We start from the raw sequence: 27,712 nt of genomic DNA on the forward strand, positions 1-27,712 counted from the left end.
ATTTGCAAATACATTAAAATATTATCTTTCTTTCTTTCTCTTGGCATTAATCAGTTATTTTCGAGTGTCTTCTTGATTTGATCAAATAGTCACAATTTGAATCAAACGTTTCCATTGTATCCTGAGAGAAATTTTCTATCATACCCCAATTGTGATTTTGTTGGATAGGAGAGAAATATCTTTTAAAAGATAACATTTTTTCGTGACTTGGAGTTCATTAACTTTTCAAATTTCCCTACATTTTTCTCAACAATAAACTGAAAAATGAGTTAAAAAATTTTAGTTCCAAACGAGTAGAGATGACAAATGACGAGACCTTTTTTCCACCCAATACAAAGCGACCGTGACACTCTTAACACGTGACCATCGGTAAAATTAGAATAATTTCTCGATCAATTGAAGTTACCAACCGCCGAAGCAAAAGCCCAAAATTCAACAGAACAGTATTTTATTATACACTTTCGATCACCCCCAGGAACTGGAGGAAAGAGAATAATTGATCTGAAGTTGGAGATTTTCTACTGGAGAGAGGTTTAGTTCTATCCTGGAAATATCTGTAGATTATATTTTTCGATCAAATATGTTTTAGGGTTTTACACGCTTTTCTAATTCATTGCTCTGATTTTTATCGATTTTATTTTCTGTCAAATTTGTTTTAGGGTTTTTACGCTCGCTGGGTTTCACTTTATTCAGCGCGCGAATGTTTTGTTTAGTCTTCGCGGCACACCGTTTGGTGCTTAACGTATATTGTTAAAAGAAAATTACTGATTTTTTTATTGAAAATGAAAAGAAATTTAAATAAATAAACTTGTTGCTACTCAAGCTCCATGGAGGTAGTTCAACATTGTATCGCACTATATAAAAGTGTGGATTGATTATTGTTAACTACGTATCAAAACTGTACATTTGTTCAGCCTTTTGGTTTAAAGTGATTTGGTCATATCTGAGGGGGAATGGTGTAGAAATAAACGAAAAAAATGTAATTTCTCCCCCCAAATGGCTTAAGCTTTTGTGATGAATTAAATGCAACCAACATGCTGATTCGTACCTCCTATTAAGTGGAGTATTCATGAAAAAGTTGTACACATGACCCGTCATGACATGCTTTTGATGAAGGAATGAATCTAAACAGCAGTTGATGGTCACACTGAAGACAAAATTTAAACAAATATTCTTATGTTTTCCTTAACAACTCAAGTTTTTAGATGCGTGATTCAATAGTTATGCTTAAAATGGGCATGCTTTTATTATTGATTGTGTACTAGACCAAAAAAAGAAAGGATCAATGTTCAACGCATCACACCTAGTAAGAAAAAGTCTTTTGTTTTGGTTCGACTGTTTTGACATTTCGATCACATGTTCTATTTTCTATGCGTGTGATGTGATCACAATGTTCTACTTTCTGCTAGTAATTGCTATTCTATCTTACAAGGACCAATTTGAGTTAGATGATAATGTTTCGTTGTTTGCCATCTTGCGAAAGTCTGCCAATATTTGTGAAATTATGGTATTCATTTTTATACTTCCCCTTTTGTTTATAAAATCATTTATTGACTGCACAGCGAGTAAATTAACATTGTTAGAGCTCAATTTAGATTGCATTCATCCTGGCTGCTACCTTATGTGCTCCTCTTTCATGATAAATTTTTCTGAATTCTTAGCAGGCCTTTTCGTGCCAGACTTTCAAGATTGTTAATTTCCTATTGCACAAGCAGTCTTTTCTTGGAGAAATGCAGTGTTAGACACTATCCTGTGGTAAACTACAATGGTTTTATCAGTTACATTAATTTTTAGTCACAAAGGGATAAGTGGTTTATGCATCAAAAGCGGAATATCTTCGTTGATTGCTGGGAAGCTGTCACTTCTAAGATTTTCCATGGGATGGAAGGGGATTCTGCTTTCATTATTATATCTTGCCAGTTTGGTTGAGTCGGCAAGCAGACCAGGAAAATTTTGGTCCATTGATATAAACACTGGATCATCATCGCTCTACAGCTGGACAATTTGCAGTGCAGCAATATTTGTCGTGGTGGCTCTTGTTCTTTCCTTGTACCTTATCTTTGAGCATTTAGCTTCATACCATCAGCCTGAGGTCTGTGACATTCTTTATTTTTAAGTTTTTAGCTGCACCATCCGTTGTTTCTTTGCTCTATCTTTTTGAGCATTTAGCTTTATACCATCTGCCTGAGGTCTGTGACATTCTTTATTTTTAAGTTTTTAGCTGCACCATCCGTTGTTTCTTTGCTCTATCTTTCTGATGATTGCTTTTTGTTGCATTTTCCAATGGCTTCTGAATATGCAAAAGCCAGAAGCAAATGTAGCTATTCTCTCGATTTAGATATTTAGGTTACTTCATTTTCTTTTATCTTATGCTCCAGACCTGACAGAAGTGAAATTTCTTTCATTTCAGGAGCAGATGTTTTTGATTGGACTCATTCTAATGGTTCCTGTTTATGCACTGGAATCGGTAATGAAATTTGGCCTGTATCTTATACTTGCTATGTTTTTGAACACTGGAGCATTGTAATGAATCCTGTGATAAGCTTCAGTGGCAGAATAATTTTCATGCAATTAACAGATAGGGAAATGTTTTAGGGAATTTTGATTTGTTCTTTCCCTTTAATTAAGTTTGCATTTTTGCATAAACTACAAAATGAACATATGCAGCATGAGCAGGTTTCAAAGTTAGATTGTTTTAGCAACCGCTTTCCTTTTGATATAACTTCTTATTGTTGATACCGTAATTTTGGTTCTACCTTATCTTTAAACTTTACCTGATTTTTTTGAGAATAAATTTGACTGAAGATATATAGTAATTTATATGTCACCTTAGTGATCTCAGGACGCTGCAATTTAAACAATGTGGGATTCTCAAAAGCCTGCATTAAATGCAAGATGAGTACATTCTTGTTGTAGCAAAGTTCCAAACTTTGCAGATATATGGTGCTTCTTTTGTCACTAATGAAAACTGTGATGCCTGTTGCTAAAATGCAGGATGCAGTATCATCTGAGAGCCAATTGTCGTGTCAGAACGTCTTCCATCTAAGAAGACTTATTCCTTTAATTAGGAGTTCTTATATCTGTTTTTCTATTTTATGACAGTTCTTGTCACTGTTAAAGTCGGATTATGCTTTCTACTGTGAAATTATACGGGATTGTTACGAAGCTTTTGCTTTGTATTGCTTTTGGAGATATCTTATTGCCTGCTTAGGTATGTCCCCAAAACTTATTCTTCTTTGTTACATTTGCAGGGTGGTTTGTTATGTTGAATTTATGTTTATAGCCATTGCTTTAAAGCCTTCTGCATGTCCTAATTTTTTCTAAGTTTGATCATTTTCGTATCAAGTAATAAGATTCTTATTCATGAGATAATGAATTTTGTTTTGATTTGAGTTTCTTCTAACTGAGGATCCTCAAGTCTGTCGTTTTCCTCTAATATTTGAATTCATAACTGAAGTATGATAGATAATATTATATTGACCTAGTGGTGCTTATGAGCCAAACTAATATTATCACAATTTGCAACTTCCATGTGAAATATGGTTTATTTCACCAATTCATGGTCTTGTGGGGGGTCCTCCACCCGTGGAGGAAGAATTTGTGAAAAGCTCTGTTTCAAATCCAAATCTGCAGAACGAACTTAGAAACATTTTATCCTTTGTGTTGGCATGGAAAGACTCCGTCATGACAGTAACTACTTTTTTCTCAATTTGCCAAGTGCCGCCTTTATTTACCTATGGATTATTTGAGACTCATAAAGTCATGAAAGCATATGAAGCATGCACTTGCAACACTTATTACCTCTCTTTCCTTCAACGGTATATTTATTAAAATACCTATTGAGCATCAGACACCAAGTAAAAGCTATGATCTAACTTTTGCTTTCAAGTAGAAGAGGTCAAAGAAATGGTGAAGAATGGCTAGAATGATTGATGTATGAAGAAAAAAGACTGCATGTGAGAACTCTCAAGTTATCAAGACCAGAAACTCTAGAATCTTCTGGAATGGAAGGGTTTAATTGTGCACTATTTTCTGCATGCACATAGGTTACTTTAGGCGGGAAATATTTTTTTCTCCTCCTTTAAACTAACATTGTAAATTCGCTACCATAGACTTAAAGGCTAAACTAGTAGTGCTCTTCATACTTCTTCCATATAACTCTCTCATCTTGAGGTTGGTGGTTCTATGCTTGTTTGATGTTTCTTTGGGTGGTTGTTCCCCAAAAGTTGAGGGGACTTCATAAATGTATCATGTGTTGCAGGTGGAGAGAAAAGTACCATTGAATTTATGGAAAGTCAAAGCTGGGTTACTTCTGATATATCTCTTCTGGACGAAGCATATGCTTATGGAGTTGTTGAACATCCTTTTCCATTGAAGTGCTTTCTCAGGGGCTGGCAGCTTGGCTCTTACTTCTATCAGGCTGTAAAAATTGGCATCGTGCAATATGTATGTAATCCATTTTTCTGAGACATATCCTGTTTGGTTGTTTAGTTGTGGCATTGACTGAAGTGCCTACTTTTACAGATGATATTGAAGATGATGTGTGCTTTATTGGCGATGATTTTTGAATTTCTCGGTGTTTATGGGGAAGGGAAGTTTCAATGGGGTTATGCGTAAGTTATGCTATTCCATTCAGGCGGATTTTTAAAGCTTTGCAGCTAGCTAACACCTGTTTGGCAAGATTATAATCAGATTTTCAGTCGATTTTGATAAAAATAGTTGAAAATATATGGTTGAAAAGTTATGGGTCTTATGAAATATGTGGTTGAAATTAATTATTGACTTAGACTTAGATAAACTAGATTTCAATACCTAACAAACAGGGGTAAATGTGACAATTCTATACTTACCATGTGCTTTATCTATGTAATGGGGTATTCCAGTTTGACAGTATAAGCTCTTTAGTTTTATGTACTAGTATTACTTCAATGTACTTTAGGGATCTTATTTTGTTGTATACTTTTAGTGAATAAAATAAAATTTTTAATTATGATCTGAAAGCTTGTCGTTGGCCTGCAGTTACCCATATTTGGCAGTCGTTTTGAATTTTAGCCAGACCTGGGCATTATATTGCCTTGTCCAGTTCTACTCTGTCACCAAGAATAAGTTGGCGCCTATCAAACCTTTGGCCAAGTTTTTGACATTCAAGTCAATTGTTTTTCTGACATGGTGGCAAGGTGTTGCTGTTGCCTTTCTTTTCTCATTTGGAGCTTTTAATGGGTCTTTGGCACGGGTTTTGAAAACACGCGTACAAGACTATATAATCTGTATTGAGGTGAGTGGTAAAATTTTATTTTTAGTTTTGGTTGCCTCCGTTAGGCCTTAGGTTATTGCATAAATTGTGTTGATACATATATGCTGCTGGTATGTTATGCATGGATGTGTAAGATTGTACATACACATGCTTTATAAAAGCCTGATTACGTATGGAAGGGAAATGTGCTTGTGTCAGAAATATAAATGGAATTTTTTACTTTATTTTATTTTATTTATTAATTTAATTTTTAATTTTTAAATTTTTGAAAAAATAAGTGGAAATCTTTTGATTCTCGCTTATTATAGTAAATGTCAGGCCAGTCAGGAAGAGCAAGGGAATAATGCTGTTTGTTTCATTTTATGATTATTTATTGCATTGTTCTGTACTGCTTATAATTAATGAGACTCTTATTAGTAAAGTGTAATTTATTTTCGTTTGCAATAATGCTTCCATTGAATTACGTAATCAACCCAGGAGTTCGCCTACTGATTGAATTAGGAGGAGGTTTGCAGAGTTATTCTAAGAAATACTTAATCTAATTTTGTGCGTTCTCATTTTCACGGTTTCTTAATTTAGTACGTGTTAATGATCTAATCATGATTGATAAAAAACAATCGTGTGCCTGCATTGAACATTCTTATCTATAAGAAAAATGTGCTCAGTTAATAGATCTAAATTTTTATGTCAACTATGCACGTTTCTTAGAATTACTAGTTGTAGATTTATCTTTGAAGTATATTACCGTTTCCTTGCAAGTTATGAAATTTTAGGCTTGTGAAACAGATGGGTATCGCTGCTGTAGTACACCTTTACGTTTTCCCAGCTGTACCTTACAAGCGTGGAGAGAGAGGTGTAAGAAATGTTGCTGTGTTGGCAGATTATGCATCTTTAGGATCTCCACCAGACCCAGAAGAGGTTAGAGACTGTGAAAGATCTACCAGGGTACGTATTGCTCGAGATGATGAAAGAGAAAAACGTATGAAACTGCATCAGAGTGTTCGTGATGTGGTGGTTGGAAGTGGTGAAATAGTGAGTTCATCATTCCTTGCTAACACACTTGTTATTTCTGTTGAACCACCTCGTAAGCATTTAGAGATGATATATTTATTCCAATTTGTTTTAAATATGCCATTTTCACATGCAGCAAGCCTAATTCTTTTTTCAACACGGGCCTGACATGTGGTCATTTTCATAAATGGCTGATGTCAAGAACTTGAACGTAAATTTTAGCTGGCTCATACTATCTTAAACCACCACATCTTAAAGCTAAAGCTTTTAGAGAAAAGACAAATTTATTTAATTAAATTCTGTATTAAATAGTTTCCATAATTTTCACATCCTAATCAAGCTTCTTTGATGTACTAGATTGTAGATGATATGAAGTTCACAGTTTCACATGTTGCGGAACCAGTCGAAAGAGGAATAGCTAAAATAAATAAAACTTTCCGTCAGATATCTGAAAATGTGAAGCGGATAGAGGAGGAGCGTAAGAAGAATTCCAAAGACGATAGCTATCTCGTCCCCTTGAACTCACGGACAAAAGAATTCTCTGATGTTCATGATGACCATGTTGAAGGGGGGAGTATCAGTGACAGTGGTTTGTCTGAAGGGAAGAGACCGCATTACCAGTCTAAAGGGAAATCTTTTCTGTCATGAAACAGATGACATATTCTCTACCTGCTAAAGAAATAGAGTAGAAGTGACTAATGGTTCGTGCATGAAATTTTCATGGCGTACAGTACTTCAGAGACTCGATATTTTGATCGTCTCTTGGAAGCTTGGTAACATTGGAAGAGGAAGTATATAAAGAGTAGACTTTGACTGACCCAAAAAAAGGGAACTGGTATTCGCTAACGGAGCTTGTACCATAGATGACCTCTGATACAGTTTATTCTGCTCTCCAATGCATTTTTGATTGGATGTTAGCCAGAACTTGATTGAACCATTTCATAATTCAATGAATTTTTCCTCTCATAAAAGAAGTTGCTTCCTTTTATTATAGTGAATCTTGCTTGTCATCCATGATCTATACTCTTTTATACTGAACTTTAGCATTCATCTTTTCTATAAAATCTTATAATTCTTGATCTTGTTATCTCAAACAAAGCCAATTTAGGATTCTCATTTTAAGAACAATTAACGCCGTTATGTGGAAAAAACGAGTGATCGGTTCATTAAGTATTGACGTGATATCAACAAATTGCTCATTCCAGGCTAATTTGGTTATCACAAATAGGCTTTCCTCGGACCTGCAAAACTTTCTATTTCCCATTCGAACTAATCTATCAGTCTTGTGTGGCAGCAAACCTCGTCGATTCTTTGGTTCATTGCTAATAAGATCGATGATGATCTCTAATAGCAGTGTCCCGGAGAACGAATTAGATAGTCATTGTCAATTAAATCGTCGATAATTTCTAATAATGAATAACATTACTTATAACCTTGTGAATAATATTTTGTAGTGCAAAGCACTAGTTTAGATATCAATTAAGTAATTGAACATGTTGAATGGGATTCATTTCTCTTACTCTGAAATGTTCCAAGTGTTATTTGTGGTTACACAAGATTAGTTTTAACCTTTTATATACTTGTTATGTGAAGCAAGACGGACAAATGCAAAGATAAAACATGTCCTATCTTTTTTATTTGACAGTTCAATCTCTTTGAGCATAAAATTTTGCCGTGTGTGTGTCATGAGAGACTTTTAGGCCTCGTGCACGTATAAACTATAGAATTACCTGTTCTACTCATAGGTTCAATTTGAGGCATGATAATTTTTGTTTCCATTAAGTTCAATCGAGAGGTTTTGATCTAAAAAGAAGTTGATTTTAACCGATTGGCCATTCATAGAATCTCAACACAAGTATTGCACATTTCTTTTATCGGTATACAAATTCCCACTTCCAATTATTTTTTCATGGTTTTGTTAGAAAATTGATTTCTCTGTGATATGCAGGAAAAAATTGCACCAGTGGAGATATTTGTAAGACATATTGATCTCTAATCATTTAGAGTATAAATAAATAACATTACTCTTTATATGTACGTAAAACACGTTGGAGAATATGAATAAATTTCATGAACATTGAAATATTTTATTCTATTCAAATAGGATAATGCTATTCAGCATACTTAGTACGGTAACACTAATCTATATGACACTGGTGATACTGAAATAGCATTACTCATTAGATATTTGGATTTTCAAATGAAAGTTGAAGTCATCATTTAGTTTCTCTTGGAATGAAGAAAATATTTTGGACGATTTTATCCTTCCTAGTTTGATATTACATGAGTGTCACATTGGGCAGCTCCTAAATGTTTTTTGAGGTCCTAGACAATAAATTATGATCAGGCTCTACACATATTTTTTTTTTAACAAGCCTATTAGCATCAAATATTATCGAACAATACAATTGCTCGTGATGAGAAATATTATAACTATAGTATACACCATTTATTTCGTCCGAGAATTTTTTTTCATGTTCAAGAAATAGAATATAAAGGATTTTAAGAAATCATTAGTATGGAAATGGTTACTACTTTTTATTGTCCAAAATATTCTATATTTAAAAATAAAATTTTTTATGCAACAATCAGAACATGAATTAAAATACATTATTAGGTAGAGAGACACCTACATTATCTGCACTACTAAATATACTTGTAAGAAAATTTCACAAATAAATAATTTTTTTGGGCTTTGAAAATTTTGAGGCCCCTTATATCATGAGGCCCAAGGTCACTACTTAGGTGACTTTATGCAATAATAGAGTCTAGTGTCATATGATTACTGATGTTCAAATAAATATTTTTCATTAGCCATGGACATGTGCTACGACTTAAAAGAGTTGAAGACATGATGGAGATAGCAAAAATTTCTCGTTTCCACCTTGTTGCTCCTCTCCGAGTGGGGACAAGCACCCATGCTTGTCCTATTCTCACACCCCATTTTCATTCATCCCCAGCCTAATTCGCCTCCTGAATCTCCCGAGGCACAAGAGATGGATAGAATTGTGTGTTGCCATCCCTTATGTAACGCCCCGAACCCTAGTGAACCGGAACGCTACTTACTTTACTTAGCTTAACCGGTGGTTTAGTAACAAGTGTATACGTTTTAGCGGAAACTTACATTTTCGGATAATAATTTAAATAACAATACTTCAAATACTTTAAACAAAAATACTGAATCATTTTTCAAAAAAATAAAATGTAATTTATTTGAAGAAATATAACTTGTTCTCGCATTCTGCGTTATTCAAAACTTTAAAAAAATAACATTGGAAAACATTTCATAAAAATAAATCCAAATCACTTATTCACCGAATTTCCATGGGCTTGTTGCATCACTCTCCATCTTCTCTTCCATCCATACCCGAGGTAGAATTTCTTCAATCTGTAGAAATGAGATTAAACCCGTGAGTTGAAAAACTCAATAGGTGTCATAGGTGCATTCAAGATCGAGCTATATATTTCAAAATATTAACTTTATAACTTTTCATACATGCCGTATCCGGATGCACCATTTGACATGAAGGGGTATGCTGTACCCGAGGGCAACATTTGACATACAAACATTTCTTCAACATAGAGGGGTATGCCGTACCGGAGTAACATTTGACATACAACCATTAACATAGAGGGATATGCCGTACTGGAGTACCATTTGACATACAAACATTAACATGAATCGAAACTTATAACTTAACACGATTAAACACATTGCACCTCTACCTACCTTAATTGATGCTTTTGAAACTTTGAAAACTTGAATTGAAAATTTTGATGAAACTTGGACGTTGAAAGAAATGCACTCCTTGAATGTTTGAAAACCATTTAGAATTGATGTTTGAAAACACTTCTTAAACTTTTAGAAAAAATAGTTTTCATCCCTCTCTTTTTCTCTCTTGGAAACTCTTTCTTTAGTATGTACAAACTCTTGCTTTTGGTGTGAGAAAAAATGAGTGAAATGAGGTCTCTATTTATAGGTAAATATCTCATAATTTAAAGCAAATGAAAAGTCAAATTTCATTTAAGAGAGAAAACATGGGTGCTATTTAAGTTTGAGGTTAAATGCTTCAATTTAGTGGGGGGGGGGGTTTATTGCAAAAAACGTGGGTGGCCCTTTGAGAAAATAATTGATGAAAATAAATATTTAAATTCTAGAGAAAAATGAGATTTTTCATTTCAGGCAGTTTCGGTCGACCGGTTGTAGTTCGGTTGACACTGTACAACTTTCAGTGTTTCTATTATAATTTCTTCTCTCGATATCCGATTGAGGTAATTCAAAGTGCGTTGAAAAGCTAACTCAAAGAGTTACAACTTTTATTTAGATATCATTTTTCAAATCAAATGTTTCCTATGTCGAAAATGGGTCTCAAATGAGACTAAAAATCTGAAGTATATTTTAGTCATCCAATATTCATGTTTTAGTACCACTAAAGTGTCTAGAATTATTTGGGGTTCTACACCTTACTCTACGCAAGGGTGACAAATATAAAATTTGAGATATGAGTGCCATGCTTGTTACGAAAGGTTGGGATATCTGTTGAAATTTATTTATTATTTGTTTGGGAGAGCTAATAAGCTGATTTTGATTTAAAAAAAAAAAAGAATGAGTGATCAGTTCTGAACAATGAGTGATGAAAAAATGGATGTTAATTTTGAATTCAATGTAGTCCTTCATTGTCCACTATTCTTAAAAATTCATTATCAATCATAAGTTTAGACCTTATCTGATTCTCATTTTTCCAAAAATATATTTTTCTAACTCTTATCTTCAATCATATATTTTTTAATAAAATAATATTACATGCAAATTCAAAATTTTTTTTATTTTTTAATCATATATTTTTCATCAATTTACTATTTCAAAATATATATATATTTTAATGAGACTCAAATACGTCCTTAACAAATAATAACATTTATTAATTATTCAATCATATATTATATCAAGTTATCAACTTTAATAACATCCACTTAAAAATATGATTTTTAAACAAATCAAATACAGACATGATGTATAGTTTAAATTAATGGTTGACTGAAACAACATTTTGAACTTGGATCATGCTACAATTATAAACTTTTTTGACAAAATCCATTACTCACGACTCACAGTAGGAGGTGAGGACCACGAGCGAAAATTTTTTAAATTCACGTGAAGGTCATTTGTTCGTGAAAGCAAGTAACCCATTTTATACACATTTATTTGTGCACATATATTTATCATTCAAACTTTATAAAAAGTGTTGTTATTTATACGTGGAGCTTTGTAGGCCCCTCACAATAGGGGATTCATGTCCAATAAAAAATCATGAGCTGCTCGATCAAACCTGATGTAATTATAGCAAGAATAAATCTTTTTGGACAGCGCCACGTAGTTTACTTGGCGCCCCCTTATTGGAGGGGAGGGGGCGCCGGCCCTGCACGGAGCACTTCGCACTTCTCTTATGGCAAAACCCTTATAAAAAAGGTTCTTAAATATTTTACCCGAAATAAATAGATACCGTATTTATTTTGCCGAATTAATTTCCTCCCAATTGTACTTTTCCCCCTCTTCATCTATGGAACTCAAGCGTTAAACAAAGGAAAAATGATCAATAAATACTAACAAATCTAGGGGTTTTTACCATTTTCAGAGAGAAAAATAATTGCCCAATAGGCCAATACTAATTAGGATGGAAGGAGGAGGAGGGGCGAGTAATGGAGGGATGTTGTACCACGAGGTTCAAGAGTCGAAGCTCTGTGCAGTGCATTGTGTCAACACGGTGCTACAGGGTCCATTCTTCTCGGAGTTCGATTTGGCCGCACTGGCATCTGATCTAGACAGCACCGAGCGCCAGATGATGCTCGGTTCTGCTACTGGCGATTTCCTTCCTCACCTATCGCACAACGTTTCGCTTGATGGAGACTTCAGCATCCAGGTTTTACTCTTTCTTCTAGTTTAATTTTTTTTTTTTTAATTAATTCGGATGATTTTTAGAATATAAACGTGCTAGTGGAAAGGGGAATTTTTTGATAGGAGAGTTTTGCTTTTTGGGTGGTAAAAATGAATAGGTTGGATATGATTGTTGATTCATTGAAAAGGTGAGGTTTTGTTTTGAAGAAAAATTGTTACAAGTGGGAAGCATAAAACTGGTTGTTCACCATTTGCAGTTGGTTTACTATTAGATTGCTTTGGACTTGAGAATTTGGAATTTTGGCTGGATTTGTTTTTGTTTTTAGCAAGATAATGTTTTTATTTTACAAGCGAAGGCTGAAACTAGGAGTTTACACTGAGAAGAAAACTTTTTCTCATTCTGTTTATTTGAAAACAAGGATACAAGATTTTGAATTTCAAATGGAACATTTATTAGATGCTCTAATGAATTATGCTATTCGCACTCATATGATAATATACTTTCGATCTGTGGATGTGGGCATGTGTATGTGATGTACAGTAATTATCAGAAATGATAGGCCATCACAAATTCACAATCACTCAAGTGTGGAAAATTAATTCCCTTTTCCTTAGGAATTGGATGTTGGTGTTTCTTGCTTGCATGATTAAGAAATGAAGATATATAGGCTGTGAAGTTCTTTTGGTTTATATAGATCTATAAATTGCGTGAAAATTGGTACTCTGTGATTAATTTATTTTGGTATTTGATTTTTCTATAAACTTAAAAACCATGCCTAGCAATATTCTTGGATATATAGATATGATCTGTCTGGAGATGCATAGGAGGCTTGTATGGAGCTCATGTTCCTTGTAGATTGGTTAAATCAATTATATCATATATGAATGTTATCCCTGCACGCTTGGTGAACCAGATTTGAATTAAAATTATATAGTTGCTTCATGTTTTCAAATTGAAAGTCAATGTTTGCACTGGCCTGTAAAACAGTTTTTCCTGTCAATACAGTGCGTGGGGTTTCTTCTAAAGTAGGTCATCAGCAAAACTCTTATTATGTATTTAATTCCTTGTGAGGCTTTTACTTATCAAGTTTACAAGGTATTTATAAATGGAGAATTAGTGAATGTTATTCTCTTTCACTTCTTCCTGGATAAATGGAAGTCGTTTACAACTGTTACTGGAAAAAGCTGAAAAAATAAAATTGTCAGAAAACAGCGAAACATTTTAATATTTTTATTCCGAGTGTTCTGGAATTAGGGTGGAGAGATCTTCCAAGATTAAAGAACTGATTTCTAAATCGCGAAACATTTTATTGTCTTAATTCCGAGTGTTCTGGAATTATGGTGGAGAGATCTTCCAAGATTAAAGAACTGATTTCTAAATCGCGAAACATTTTATTGTCTTAATTCCGAGTGTTCTGGAATTATGGTGGAGAGATCTTCCAAGATTAAAGAACTGATTTCCAAATCACTATGAGAATACTTAATTTTTGTGGTTAATTATACATCAATTCCTTTAAGCTCATAGATTTTAGCATTTACATTCCATCATGAATAATTTTTCTTGTTCATCGTTTGATTTCCGTATTTGATACTTCACATTCTCATATCTTTTGAAGGAAAAATTGTTTTAAGTGTCTTATAGGACAGTGATTAGCTGATTTTACTCCTGCAAGTCTGTATCCATGTATTATTTCTTAACCATTTTAGGTTAGAAAAAGAAACTAAAAGTTATTATAAGGGATACACTTAATTTCAGGCAATTCTTCCCTAATTGCTTGTAATTATATTTATCATACGCCTTGTTATACTAACATTAATTTTTATCCTGAAATCTTTAATCTGTTATTTGATTTGACAACTTTTAGGGAAAAAGATTGCTACACGAGTAGTCCTACTATATGCAAACTTGATGCAGTTGTACTAAATGCTATTATTTTCAACTGTTTATCTTTTGTAAATGCGGCCTTGTGTTTCACCCAAGAAAAATGTAATTCACCTAGTTTTAGGCTTTACTTCACTTTAAATCTGTATTTATCACTCAGGGTTATGGCTGTAAAAGCGGGTTGCACTGGCCCTTCCTTCAACGATCCAAATGAGCGTGTTAATAGGAAAATAAAAATAAAAATAGAGCCTTTGGACTCTCTTCAAACTGCTAATAGCCCGTTAATGGCTGTGGCCTCTCCCAAACCCTCTTACAACCTGCCACATTCTAAAGCCCCATCCCTGTAAACCCATCATCATTCGTGTTGGCCATCCCAAGAAGGTTTATGTCAGAATTCTCTTTCAAGTTTCAAGTTTCATCTTTCTTCTTAGTCCTTGATTCTTTTGATCATTGACCCTGGATAAGAGCCTCAAAAGCTCAAACTAAAGTCAACAGCAATCAAGTGAAGTTTACTGTTTTCTGCTACAGATCCTCAAAGCAAGTTGTCCACAAACACTTGTATAAGTTTCATGAAAGAGTGACTGGAAAATTATATGTAATTGACAAAAAGATATAGGGCAAGTACTAAGATTGCAAGATAATATAAAAATGAGTCTAGTTTTAATACGTCTTCATCTTCTTCTTTTTTCAAGAAACTAGCAAAAAAATTTAAGATGTTCAGTTAAAAGTCAATTCAAAGCATTTAGAAAGTCTGTAAACAATTCAATGGCTTTCTAGTTCATCTATTGATTATATTTTTACTATCTAACTGCTGAAGAATGAGCTTCATTCTTTACGGGGGGGAAAAAATTTCTACATTTCTCACTCTCTCTGCAGCTTCTCTTCTTCGTATGTTTTAATTTTTTTGGTGGGCTTGGGGGGCTTCACCATATTTGCTCTTTGGCTACCAAGAATCGAAGTATATGAGTTTGTTTCAGCATATAGAGTTAAAATACCAAGAAAGAATCCCTGTCATTCAACATCCAATTAGTTACTAAAAAATGTAGTCTTGTTTTATCATTTGAAAAGCTAAATCAAATGTACTCTGCCACTCGATTTATGCAACGTGATTTTATATCGCAAGTGTAAGGTGTCAAATTTTGTAATATAGTAATAGAGTAAAGAGTGTCGAACCCACAGGGATTGTAATTTAAATTTCACTAAGTACTATAATTGTGCAATTTTTACTTTATTTAGACAAATGTATGATTAAATGAATTTAATGTTTTATGAGTGAATAAATTAAACTAATCTAACGTGAATTGGATGCGACAAGATTGGGGAATACAAATTATCAAATGAGAAGGCCTAGGGATTGATTTCACCTAACTTTCAATTATGATTTAATGATTTCCAATAATTCCATTTAATTTTCCCATATTTAAAAGCAAGAATCCTAATATATTCCTCTCCCCTCTCTCGAGTGCCGGCTAGAAAATAATCCTAGATTCCAATTCCAATATCTCTATTCCGAATTGAAAATCAAGAATTTATAAAAGTCCTGATTCTTGTATGGAGTAAGCTTCACAGATTTTACACTTTCTCTCGAAACCCATAAAACCTATGTTGTGTCAATCTTATGATCACGCCTAAATTCCCTTCTCTCGAGTGCCGGAATTGACTAGCATCTATTCATTCAATTATTGATCAAGTAATTGAAAGCATTAAAATTATAACACAATTAAATATATGTAGAAAATCAAAGAAATAATTATAAAATCATCAAACCATACTCGATTCAGCTACATCAAACCCCTAGATAATTTGTTTAGTTCATGATATAATAAATGAAAATCATACAAATTATAATAAACAACATAAGGAAAAGGATAGAAAAAACTAGTCTTTTGGGTAGATCTTCAATCTTCTTCCTTGATGTTGTTACTCCTTCCTTTTTGTGTCTTCAATTTTTGCTTCCTTCAAATTGTGTGGTTGAATCCTTCAGTCTTGCCCCCTTCCATCATTCTTGAAAATAGGGTTTTTAAATAATATTTATAGTATGTTGGGGTTATTGGACGAATTAGGGTTGAGTTGGGTCAAGAAAAGATACCAAAAATATAAAATCCCATTTTTCCGCACAGGCGACGCCACGGCTCCCAAGATGGGCGCCACTTTCACTGTTGTTTTCAGCATCTTGGCGCCCACTTCGGGTGGAAAATGCAGTTTTCGCCTCCTTCAGTATTTTTGCCATAACTTCTTCATCCGATGTCTAATTGAGATGATTCAAGATGCGTTGGAAAGGTAACTCAAAGGGATATAACTTTTCTTCAAATATCATTTCCCAATTCGATCGTTTGCTATGTCAGAAATAGGTCTCAATGTGAGACCAAAATTCCGACGCGTAACTTTTCGGTTGGAAAATGATTTGTGATCATATTTTGACTAAATTTGATCCCTTTGACACCTTCCTTCATCCAATTGACTCCTAGCGCTCTCGGATCTTCATCGTGAGTTTCGACACGACTTTTGATTAATTGCATTTTAATCCTCGAACTTTGGATTTCTTACATTTTGGTCATTTCATCCAATTTCGCTAACTTTTGCCTATTTCCTTCCTTTGGCCTTTTTTAGCTCTTGTTTTCTCCACTTCCATCAATCTACAAAACAACACCAAAATCACTTGTTAGCACTTCTAAAATACTCTCTAAGATAGCAAAATCATGAAATTAATGACATAATATAATGAGTGTAAATCACTCATCATACTCAGTCACCGAGAATATAAAAGATTACTTGGTTATAAATGGTTGAATTATTCATTTATTGGACATAATAAACTATATAATTCAATAACAAGTACCACCACATCTTCTGATAAATATATATATATAATCTTTGTTTGTACACGACTGCAGGGAAATGATGGTGATGTAGCAGTTATTAGACGAATGTTTTATGCCCTTGGAAAGTATGTTTTTCTATGAAACATGAACACTTCCACCAGGGTGGCATGAGACGACATCGACAGTCTAGGACTTGACCGAAAAGTCAAGTGTCTTGTCCTTCTTTACATATTTTAAATTTTTTTAACACTTGAGAGATACTTTAGAAACACTCTTTGAGCAAGTCTTCGTCATACCATGTGTAGTGCCTGTATTAATAAGTATAACAGAAAATAAAGATATAATAAATAAATGTACAATAGTAAAGAATTTGAATTGATGTTTGCGTGTCCTATGTACAAATCACATTGTTAGTGTTTCATATCGTCTCATCTCCTGTTGTGTCCATTGGCGTGTCTGCTTCTGCTAAATGCCATCATATTGTAAATGTGACTTGGGTGCAAAGAATTCCAAATAATGATAATGAAATATGCAAAATGCAAAACCCACCTTTTCTCCATAAAACTTCTCCTGATGCTAATGTTCCCATTATAATATGAATATTTGGTTATAGGTTTTACAAAAAGCTTTGGAGGTGTGGGATCTGCAAGTCATTCCGCTGGACAGTCCTGTGGCTGAGCCTGCTCAGATTGACCCAGAATCAGAAAATGCATTTATTTGTCATTTGGAGGACCATTGGTTTTGCATCAGGAAAGTGAATGGAGAGTGGTACAATTTTGACAGTCTCTATGCGGCGCCCGAGCACCTCTCTAAGTTTTACCTTTCGGCCTACCTCGATTCCTTGAAAGGCTTTGGCTGGAGCATATTCCTTGTCCGGGGAAACTTCCCGAAGGAGTGTCCCATGACATCTTCGGAAGCTCCCAATGGTTATGGGCAGTGGCTCTCACCTGACGATGCTGAGAGGATCACCAAATCTTGCAACTCACCGTCAAATCCTAGAGCCAGTCGAATGCAGCATCTCTCTGATCCCCATGTCCCTTATAGTGATGAAGATGAAGATTTGAAAGCGGCAATAGCGGCCAGTTTGATGGATTCCACCCCAGAAATCAAAGCAGAAGTTGGCACCTTGGAAAGTGAAAATAAGAACACCAATTCAAAAGCGTAGTGAGAGAACCTTTTTTTTCAAAATTAAACTGTGGTCAGTTGTCATTCACTGCACGAGTTATGCACTGTACATTTATAGCTTGAGAAAGACGTTGCATTGGACTTGATACTATAGAGATTTCTATCGAAAAAAATAAGGTCATATCCAGGAATTTTACCATGGTTTTTAGCCAAGATCATATCCCTCATCATTGGATGTATGCCATTTGGTGCATAAGATCTTAGTTTGATCTGAATGATGCAATTATAAGTTCTTGTGAACATGAAATATTAAATCGGAATTTGTAGAAACAAGGAATTGAGCTGATGGCTCATAATCGTTTAGTTTTATTTTTGGCTTGCACATTTTCTTGGTTCTGTTTTTTGTCATTCCCCTCGCTTCTCCCTCTCATTTGCTGCTAATGGAAGCCGGATGGTACACAAGCAGTGTACACCAACAAAAGGGTAAAAAATGAACTTCAATAAAATCATCAAAATTCTCTTTAGCAGAGTTCTTTGAAAATATCATCAAAAATCCATGAGCAGTTCATGTTTATTAGTTCAAATGACAGAAGACATGGTTAAACCGGGAAAAATCAGCAAGGCTATTTAATGGAATAAATAGATTAACTAGTCTTGGCCACTTTCAAAGCCTGGTGGTGCATCATGACTTCCAGTACCATAGTAGGGCCTGCCCTGTTGAAAGTGTGACGAGGCTGGTGGAGGTAAAGGTTGTGGTGGCAATATTCTATTGCAATCCCTCGGGTCGATAAAATTTCCAGTTTGCCTCTGTTCTACCCCGTTGATGGCTGAAGGTGGTGGGGGGTTTGAAGGTAAAATGCCCATATTCCGTCCATAGCCACCTTGAAAGAATGCTATTCCTTGAGGATCAGATGCATTCATGAAGCCATCTGCAGCAGGCCCCATACTCCAGGGTCGAGGGTAATTTTGTTCAGGATTCAAAGCTCCAGCAGGACCTGGTGGGAAACCTAAGAGTGAACCGTGTTCTGGTCTGACTTCTGGTGTTGAAACTGGCCTCGCCATGTCATAGGGAGTGCCATAGAACTGTTGGGTTCCATCAAGAACAGAAGGGGCATAACCAAATTGTGAGGAAGCAATTACTGGGTTTGGATCAATTGGCACTGCAAAAGTTAGGAGGTTGATGGAAACTCATATTCTATAGAAGGAGAATGACATAATTGTTTTCTTGTCAAGAAACTTACCTGAATCTTGCTGCAGGACCGCCTGTGAGTCAAAAGCTTGCTGAGGATATTGGTTCTGGGGACCCACCCTGTCAAAAACATGGAATTGGTTACCATCAAGTCGCTGCTCTGGTGTATGACTTGGGACTGGTCCAAAATATAGTGGCGTGGACCCTGAGTTCAAAACAGACCCTGGAGATGGATGGTCTCTGGATTGGGGATGTTGATCCTCGTGCTCACGATCATGTACATGGGAATTCGAATTAGGGTAAACAACTGGTTTTGGTGGTGCTTGAACTGTGGAATCAGAGGCAGAAGATTTTCTTGCACTGATAGCTTCTAACTTGTTTCCTTCTTTCTCTGTATTGGGAGGAAGGTCTTCAACATGATTCTCTTTCAAATGAGACAAAAATTCAGACGTCTCTACAAATGACTTGAAACAACGAGTGGCTGCGCAGATGAAGATTCCTTCCATCAGTTTGATTGTCTGAATCTTCTGAATGCGCTCATCACATCTGTACCAAGATGAAGAAGCTTATATTACAATGTCATCCTGACCAAATACCAGTAATGACAAGACAAAGCCAGTTGGCCAGTGCCAAGGGAAGAAAGTTGATCACAATCTAGGATGCACAACACTCATAGCCCCACACATGTCGGACACCTACACAATGCTGACAAATGTAAAAAAAGGTCAATTGGCGTGTCCAAATTATTTTTGGTTTTGTACAGTTAGGCACGTTGCTTATACATTGCCGACAAAACGGGAAGATATATTGTGTCGGACACTGACACAACGATGACACACTGCAGACATGTATTGAATATGCTAGGTCGTGTGTCCATATATTTTGGTTTTGTACCAATGGATATGTTGTTGACACAGCCACCGTGCTACGAGATACATAGCCAGCGTAGCACGATATTACATTGTCGATATTTTGGATTAACAAAAATAAATTTACTTTACAATAAAAAAATAATAAACGAAAAAAAGATTAATATTATTTTAATCAGCAGGTCGAGAACGTGTCAGGTTGGAAATTTTTTTGGAGAATGGCATGTCACCATGTCCGTGCTGGTTCTTCCTAGATCACAATTATGATGAGCGAGTAGAATATCATACTTTTAGTCAAAAGAAATATAACTTACAGGTAACAAAGAGAATCACTTCTAGCACAGTCCAAACAGAAGGCATGTTCACAAGGGCTCTGCAATAACATAAGATTGTCAGAGCATAAGAAAAAGGAGAAAAATGTAGAGCATATTAAGGTCATGCGATTGCTTAAATTTGCATAAAACGCCAATATTATAAAGCAAGCAAAATACGCATCTCAGGAAAGAAGATGATCCTCACACCAAAATGCAAAACATGTAAGCGCAAATGACTGCAGAACCCATGATTAAAGAGTTGGCTGCTAGTGGATATAAAGATCCAACTGAGAACATCAGACTCGTAATGTGAGCTAATTTTATTCTCTGAATTTTGCTTTCAAACAGATTAATTCTACAAATAATTGAGCACATAAAGGTTGTTATAAATATCCATCCCAATTGTTGAATGACTTAAAGGGAGTTCATTCATTGAGTGAGAGTTTTTTTCTTAAAATCATTTTTCCCAAAATCATTTCAACCACACATTCTATGGAATCCATAACTTTACCTTACTTTTCATCCACACATTCTCAAAAAAATAAATAAAGAAAGAAAGAAAGTAAAAAAAAAAAAAAAATCATTTTTCACTTGGAAAAAATCTCCAAAACAAATGCAAAATGTTTGTATAGCCATAATAAATAATCATCATGTATTTTAGCCGTGGACCAAGTGCAAAAATATAATTTTTTTTTTATGACCCACACGTTGAAAATTTGAAAATAACACCAACTTCCTTAATACATCGATAACTATGTCAAAAGAATTTGATATAATTGATATAAACCAAATAGTCCATCAACTATCTAAACTCTCTCCTACATAGATTTTTACAAAAATCCCATGTTCTTACATGATATTTCCATAACAAAAGGCACGCAAGTGGAATAGGCTAGAACTTGGAAGGCTTGCCAGTTAGTGGCTGCAACCATCAACAAAAATCTTAGCCCCTGTTTGGGCTCCATTAAATTAAAAAGCATTTTTCTATCACATATTTTAAATCACATTCTTCAATAAAATAATATTACACGTAAATTTAAAACTTTTCCTTCTTTTTTAACCACACATTCTTCAAAAAATCACTATTCCAAATACATTTTTTCTCAATTTAATTTTAATGGAACCCAAACAACGGCTTAAATAACATGGCTAGAAATTTCTATACATTTCAAAATGTAAAATAACTAAAGAAGTGCATAAGAAAGAAATTCAATATAATACGTACCAGGCGTCCATAGATAGCAATAGGGAAGTCACAGCGGACGCAAAAATGAGTTCGCTCCCCAGGCTGGCGACGGGATCTGCGACCAGCAGTCTTGATGATGGAAGTTGCACTTGCCGACCCGAGACCCTTGGCTACAGGAAGATTGGCTAAGACAAGGTGTTGAGGACATGCAACAGTAACAGTTTCCGCTGGCAAGGGCTTTGCAACCCCAACACCTTCGCTGGATGGCTTGCTAAGCCGAATCTGCAGCATCTTTTCCCAGATATTGTTATATCACTCTTTGTCTTTCAAATCGTACAGTTAATGTTATTTATTTCCGCTTTCTGCAGAGAATCAGGAGTAAGCATTCTTCCCAGCTTCAGAAACATAAAGCATGATGATAAATTGACACAAAAAAAAAATAGATAGTCATTCTTGAAATCTGGAAACAGCATTGAACTTGAATCATTAGGAAATCAACAACATTTAAATGCTCTACAACCGAACATTGAACTTGAAAAAATGCATGGATAAAATATGAAGGCAATATCAGACAAAATAAGCAGAGAATTTTCCTCACAATGTGCCTCGCTATGATGACAGGCATAATTTCCCTATAACAAGAAGGAAAATTCATCAACCCTCATCAAAATCAAAAGAAACAAGAATAAGCTGCAATTAAGAAATTCTTAAAAGGAACCCCGTGTGAGAAAATTTCACATATTAATGCTAAGCTTCACTGTAAAAAAATTGTGACCCATCGATGATGAAAAAAATAACATTGCCTTGAGACAGTGGATTCTTGGAAATGCAAGTAGACATTAAAATCTAGCCCAGAGTTAAATAGGCTCAATTGGATATAAAGGCATTTTATTTCAGTGAGGCGCACCATGGGCGGAGCCACCTGGAGTCTAATGAAGGAAACTGCCCTTACAGGATTTTTGTCCTAAACACTTGGCGGCGACCACTTTTTAAGGCAAGGAGGAACCTACTAACAACCGTATCAAAAATTCAAGAGAAATGTTGAAAATCACTGTTTCTAAAGGAAGATTACCATCAAGGAACAACAATTTTGGATAAATAAATTATAAAGAGTTCAGTTGAAATTAAACCATTCACAAGAATCAGATCGAGTACGATTTCAATATATAAAGCCGTTTTTTAAACTAATGAAATCCGTTACTACCTTCCAATTTTGTTGACGAAGACGTTGAGTCGAAATCACTGCAACACGGAGAAATTGGTGCCAAGGGTTAGATGCATTTGTCTCCTTTTTGCCTCCCCCAATTTTTAACGTAACGCCGAGGAAGAAAACCTTTGCCGCTTCTCCCTCTTTGCTCTGTACAAGACTAAAACAGGCATGGGCTATATAGTTGGATATTCATGCCTTTTAATTGGGCTTTACTACAATGAGACTATTGTGATTTTAAGAATTGATTTTTTTATCGTTAGGAGAAAAGTGAAATTCACCTGTGAGAGAAGAAGTCAAATATAACGGTTGGAATAGTGAAATAGCGGTCAAAAAATTAATTTTTTTGGTGAAAAAATCGGGCCCAAACAGGCTCAATATCCTTTTTGAAAAATTCAAAACTAACGGATTAAGGGCTGTTTGGTACTAATTTTTAAAATCAATTTTTTGACTGTTAGAGAGAAAAGTGAATCTCATTTATGATGAAAAAGTCAAAAATAACGATTGACCATGTTAATAATGATCAAAAAATTGATTTATTGGCCTGAAAAATCAAAACCAAACGGGGCTAAGTATCACCCTTTCAAAATTAAGAACATGGGTACTGAATTTCAAAAATCAAATATTTGTTAAAATTTGTTTATGATTTAATTAATTATACATTTTATTAATTAAATATATTGAGATCGTAGATTTATACAATTTTGTCATAAATTAAATATTTAGTTAGTCACGTATATTTTTTGGTCACAAATCAAAATTTTTATATGTCACAAATTATTTTACGCTCACAATTTCTAAAATTTTACGGGTCACAAATAAAAAATATATAAGTCACAATTTATTTAAAGGTCACAAATCACAAATATTATAAGTCGCAATTTATTATACAATCACAAATTAACAAATTTTTAGATCACATATTATTTTTTGTCACAATTTATCTTTTTTATTGGTCATATATTATTTATTGGTTATAGATTAACCAATTTAATGATCATAATCAACCAAATAATTTGTGACCACCACTAACTCTTGCAATCATCACCTCACCACTGCATCCAGCACCAACACCACCACCACCACTGCCTTGAACAAGTCAACATATCGCATAAAAATATCACCACATCGTCGCGTCAGATCCTCCACCACCACCTTGACAGATCCATCGCTACCAACATCTCACCGTCACCATCGCAACCACTGCCACGACCACCACTACCATACCATTCCACAACCACAACTTCCACCAAAAATCTACCATCGAGCACCATCACCACCACTATCGCTGCCATCATCACTACTACTGTCCATATCAACAAAATTACCGCCGCCACCACTACAACCTCCAGATCCAACGATGCCATCGTCCACCTTCAATTCAACAAAACTCACCTCCACTGTCAAATCCACAATCACCATTAGATCCACCACCGTCGCCAACAACTACTGCCCTTATTCAAGCCGCGCACTACGACAGTTATAAGGCTGCTCAGTGCGTTTGGTGAGGGAGGGAGAGTAATGACTGGGTGATGGAGGAAAGAGAGTAGAGCCATAGAGGTGGGTATAGGCTGCATCTCGTAACAGTAGTGCGAGGCTATGCCGCCTACAAACAGGAAAGAGAGGAGCTGTCACAACCGTAGATGATTTCATCGACACATACAGAATAGGGGAAATACACGTAGATACAAATATAGGAGAGGAAATGAGACTGAGTGACAACGGAAAGGTGAGGAGTTCATGATTGTCGGAGGCAATATGTTAGTATAGAGAGAAAGAGAATAGATGAAGGCGATGGGTGGTATAGAGAGAAAATGGAGAAATGTGGATAGAGATAGAAGAGAGAAATAATTAGGGTTTGTGATAGATGTGTATTAAGTATATATATTTAGCAAACATATTTATTTTATAGAAATATTAATTACAATAAAACATTAGATTTTTGAAAAGTGAAACCTCCTACCTGATTTTAAAATATTGATATTTAAATATAGGGTGGGGTGTAATTTCCACTTTTCTCATTTCGATTCCATTTTTAGTTGGGCATCAATAATTTTTTTTTTTTTAAAAGGTACATAAATAAGTTGGTTACTATGCAATTTCATTTTTAAGAAATTAGTTTTAAAAATTCAAAAATCAGTTTATAATTAAAATATATTATTTGAATATATTAAAATCACAATTATGTAATTTATGATCACAGTTACGTACTTATAGTTCATAACTTATTTACGATCGCAAATTATTAAATTAATTGATTGAGCTTTTTTTTATTATTATTACAAATCACAAATTTTATGATTCACAATTAATTTCTCGATCACAATTTATTTATCGATTAAAACAGTCAAATTAATAAGTCACATATTATTTCTAGGTCACAAATTACAAATTTTATAGCATCGGCTACAAATTATCAAATTAATTAGTTACACATTATTTTTCTATCACAAATTTTATAGGTCACAATTTATTTATCGATTATCAATTATTAAATTAATAGGTCACGTATTATTTATAGGTTACAAATCACAAATTTTATATGTTACAACTTATTTCACAATCACAAATTATCAAATTTATTAATTAAAACACTAAATAATTGGTCACAAATCCTTTTTCCCCAACCCTGGCACTATGTGTACCACCGAACCATCGTCACCACTGTCACGATCACCGCCAACACAACTACAACCATCGCCACTTTTATCTTGTTATCATCATTATCGCCAACAATACCACCAATGCTACCAACATTTACAACCATCATCTCATCCTTCTCCATCCCTGTTAGATATTTATACAACAAATATAATAAGTGAAAGAAATAACTAATTTAGATGAAGTTTCCGATTGGTGGAAGGCATAGAATTTGTGTGGGAGTTACGTCCCACATGAGAGTTCTGAAATTATTAGTGATTGTTGCACGAGTGAATTGTTTGATTGTAGTATCTTAAGAGTGATTATTCACAAACGTCGCAGCAGTTAATGGTGAACAATTTCACTTTAGGACATTTTGTTGTCATGAGACTCGATCAACAAATTTTTTTTATTTTCTGCATTTTACTGTTCTACAAGTTTCCGCAACTAGTTATCTTTCCAAAAATCCCTTTCTCACTCTGCCACCCCTACCATTGACACCATTGCCAGCCATTTGCCACTGCCAAAAAACCTCCACAATTTGTAAATCACCAATAACCAACGACAAAAATCACCTCGTTAAGCAGATCGGAGAAGGAAGAAAATCCCAAAATCACCTCAAAATTGCACAGTAGTGATCTTCAGCATGACGCCTAGTGGGGCGCTAAAATAATTTGTAAATATTTTAATTACTGATGTCATCGACCATTGTTTTTGGAAAGAGAAAATAACTAATTTTCTATGTTATAAGAATATATTTAAAATAAATTCATAAATCCACCGATTAGCTCTCATATGAATCTTCTAATCTAGGGAACATATTAGGGAAATACATCAAATTGGCCCAAATAAAAGAAGGATTTTTCAAAATAGCGTTTGACTTTTCTAAACATTTTGAACTACCTAAAATACCCTTAATCAAATATTAAAAACAACCCTTTACATAATAAAAATCTTCTATCTAAGTCCTTAAAAAATCTAACAAGTAATTTTTCTAAAAATTTGTGAGAATTATTAATGAATAATTATAAAATAGAAAAATCCAAATATAAGAGAGGACCATATAATATAAAAAAGGTTGTTAAAAATAAAAAAGAAATTAAGTTTGAAAAAGAAATTGATAAGATAGGATATCAAGAACAATTATATGCATCACAAGAAATATTAAAATGTTTTAAAGAAAACCTATTAGAAAATTTCGCTAAAGGAATTGTAAGGTCAATAATCATAAACGATATACAAGATATAATAGATAAATTGGAAAAAAGAAAGAAAAGTATCTCAAAATATGATATACCTTTTAGAACAGACATAGATATGATAATAGATATTGATATTATAAATTCCCAAACATTACTAGACTTTGAAGAATTACTTAAAAATTTATGAGAAGACTAATAAAAAATAGATTTTTACAAGCACACAAAAAATTAGTCTTTATCTTAAGATTTTACATAGCAAAAATAAAAGAATTTTTAGAATATTAAAATGTTAGATATTTTGATTATTAGATTATTAGATTTTTGTTCGCTCATAGTAGCACTCGTACAGTTGGTATCAGAGCCAGAGAGATCATGAGAAAATATATAAAAAATAAAATTACCTAAAAGATTATGATTTTAGAAATTATTAAAACTTATAAAAATAGACTGAGGTACCAGGTAAAATATAGTTTTGACATAGAAGGTTATATAGAAGAAAATAATATAGTTGGAACATATAGTAAAGATATAAAAGAAATATTAGAAATTTTTAGAATAATTAAAAATCTACCTTTAGAATTAAAAGAGAAAATAATTAAAAAGATATTATTTGAAGAATATAAGCATATATATATATATATATATATATTAAAAGTAATTCAGAGGGAAATAGATTTCATAATAACCTGAAATTACTTTATGAAAATTATAAAAATAAATAATTATTATCAATGTATTGAAGAAAAAGGATGTTATACATTTTACAACCCCATCCCTAATAAATTAAAAATAATAACATTATATATAACTAGGAATTTATATAGAGAAATAAAGGAACAAATATTACATAAATTAATTGTAGGATTTATCAAAGATAGACGTACATATGAAATAATTTGCGAAATATTTGAAAATGAATTATACCAGAGAGAAATATATGAATCATCATAAAAATATAATGGAAAAAACTAAAAATATTTTAGAAAGGAAGTTAGAAAAAATAAGATTAATAAATAATAAAATTTTAGATGAATTATTAATACTTGGAGAAATAACTAAAACTCAAGAAAAACAAATATTAAAATTAAAACAAGAAAGGTATAAAGAAAAAGCAA

The 27,712-nt window shown here is 33.9% G+C and overlaps 3 protein-coding genes across 12 annotated transcripts; 2 read left to right on the forward strand and 1 right to left on the reverse strand.

The window, feature by feature from the left end:
* The first annotated feature begins 366 nt into the window (after nt 1-366).
* On the forward strand, nt 367-7,263 carry LOC111365682 (protein LAZ1 homolog 1). 4 transcript variants are annotated; one of them, XM_022986229.1, is made up of 10 exons: nt 378-531; nt 1,662-1,755; nt 1,831-2,092; nt 2,411-2,467; nt 3,103-3,211; nt 4,262-4,446; nt 4,525-4,613; nt 5,020-5,275; nt 6,041-6,286; nt 6,623-7,263. In XM_022986229.1, the coding sequence occupies exons 3-10, from the start codon at nt 1,877-1,879 to the stop codon at nt 6,911-6,913; spliced, it is 1,449 nt and encodes a 482-aa protein (XP_022841997.1). In that variant the 5' UTR covers nt 378-531; nt 1,662-1,755; nt 1,831-1,876; the 3' UTR covers nt 6,914-7,263. The 4 variants fall into 4 exon arrangements, 3 of the variants coding, with proteins under 3 accessions (XP_022841997.1, XP_022841986.1, XP_022841991.1); XR_002697474.1 differs by having other exon boundaries at nt 367-531; nt 1,662-2,092; nt 6,028-6,286; XM_022986218.1 differs by having other exon boundaries at nt 379-531; nt 1,662-2,092.
* A 4,390-nt stretch (nt 7,264-11,653) lies between these two features.
* Nucleotides 11,654-18,372, forward strand: LOC111365729 (ataxin-3 homolog). Its single transcript, XM_022986269.1, has 2 exons — nt 11,654-12,186; nt 17,479-18,372. Exons 1-2 carry the CDS (start codon nt 11,941-11,943, stop codon nt 18,028-18,030), a joined length of 798 nt encoding a protein of 265 aa, XP_022842037.1. The 5' UTR covers nt 11,654-11,940; the 3' UTR covers nt 18,031-18,372.
* A 119-nt stretch (nt 18,373-18,491) lies between these two features.
* Nucleotides 18,492-22,925, reverse strand: LOC111365702 (E3 ubiquitin-protein ligase Hakai-like). Of its 7 annotated transcripts, XM_022986258.1 has the most exons (8): nt 22,753-22,924; nt 22,147-22,180; nt 21,588-21,910; nt 20,363-20,421; nt 19,879-19,884; nt 19,402-19,725; nt 19,232-19,299; nt 18,492-19,150 (listed from the first exon to the last, which is right to left on the reverse strand). In XM_022986258.1, the coding sequence occupies exons 3-8, from the start codon at nt 21,837-21,839 to the stop codon at nt 18,639-18,641; spliced, it is 1,221 nt and encodes a 406-aa protein (XP_022842026.1). In that variant the 5' UTR covers nt 21,840-21,910; nt 22,147-22,180; nt 22,753-22,924; the 3' UTR covers nt 18,492-18,638. The 7 variants fall into 7 exon arrangements, with proteins under 7 accessions (XP_022842026.1, XP_022842030.1, XP_022842005.1 ...); XM_022986262.1 differs by lacking the exon at nt 19,879-19,884 and having other exon boundaries at nt 22,753-22,923; XM_022986237.1 differs by having other exon boundaries at nt 19,232-19,725; nt 22,753-22,923.
* Nucleotides 22,926-27,712: the final 4,787 nt, after the last annotated feature.

This window comes from Olea europaea, chromosome 2 (genome assembly GCF_002742605.1).
Source record: "Olea europaea var. sylvestris chromosome 2, O_europaea_v1, whole genome shotgun sequence".
NCBI classification, from domain to species: Eukaryota; Viridiplantae; Streptophyta; class Magnoliopsida; order Lamiales; family Oleaceae; genus Olea; species Olea europaea.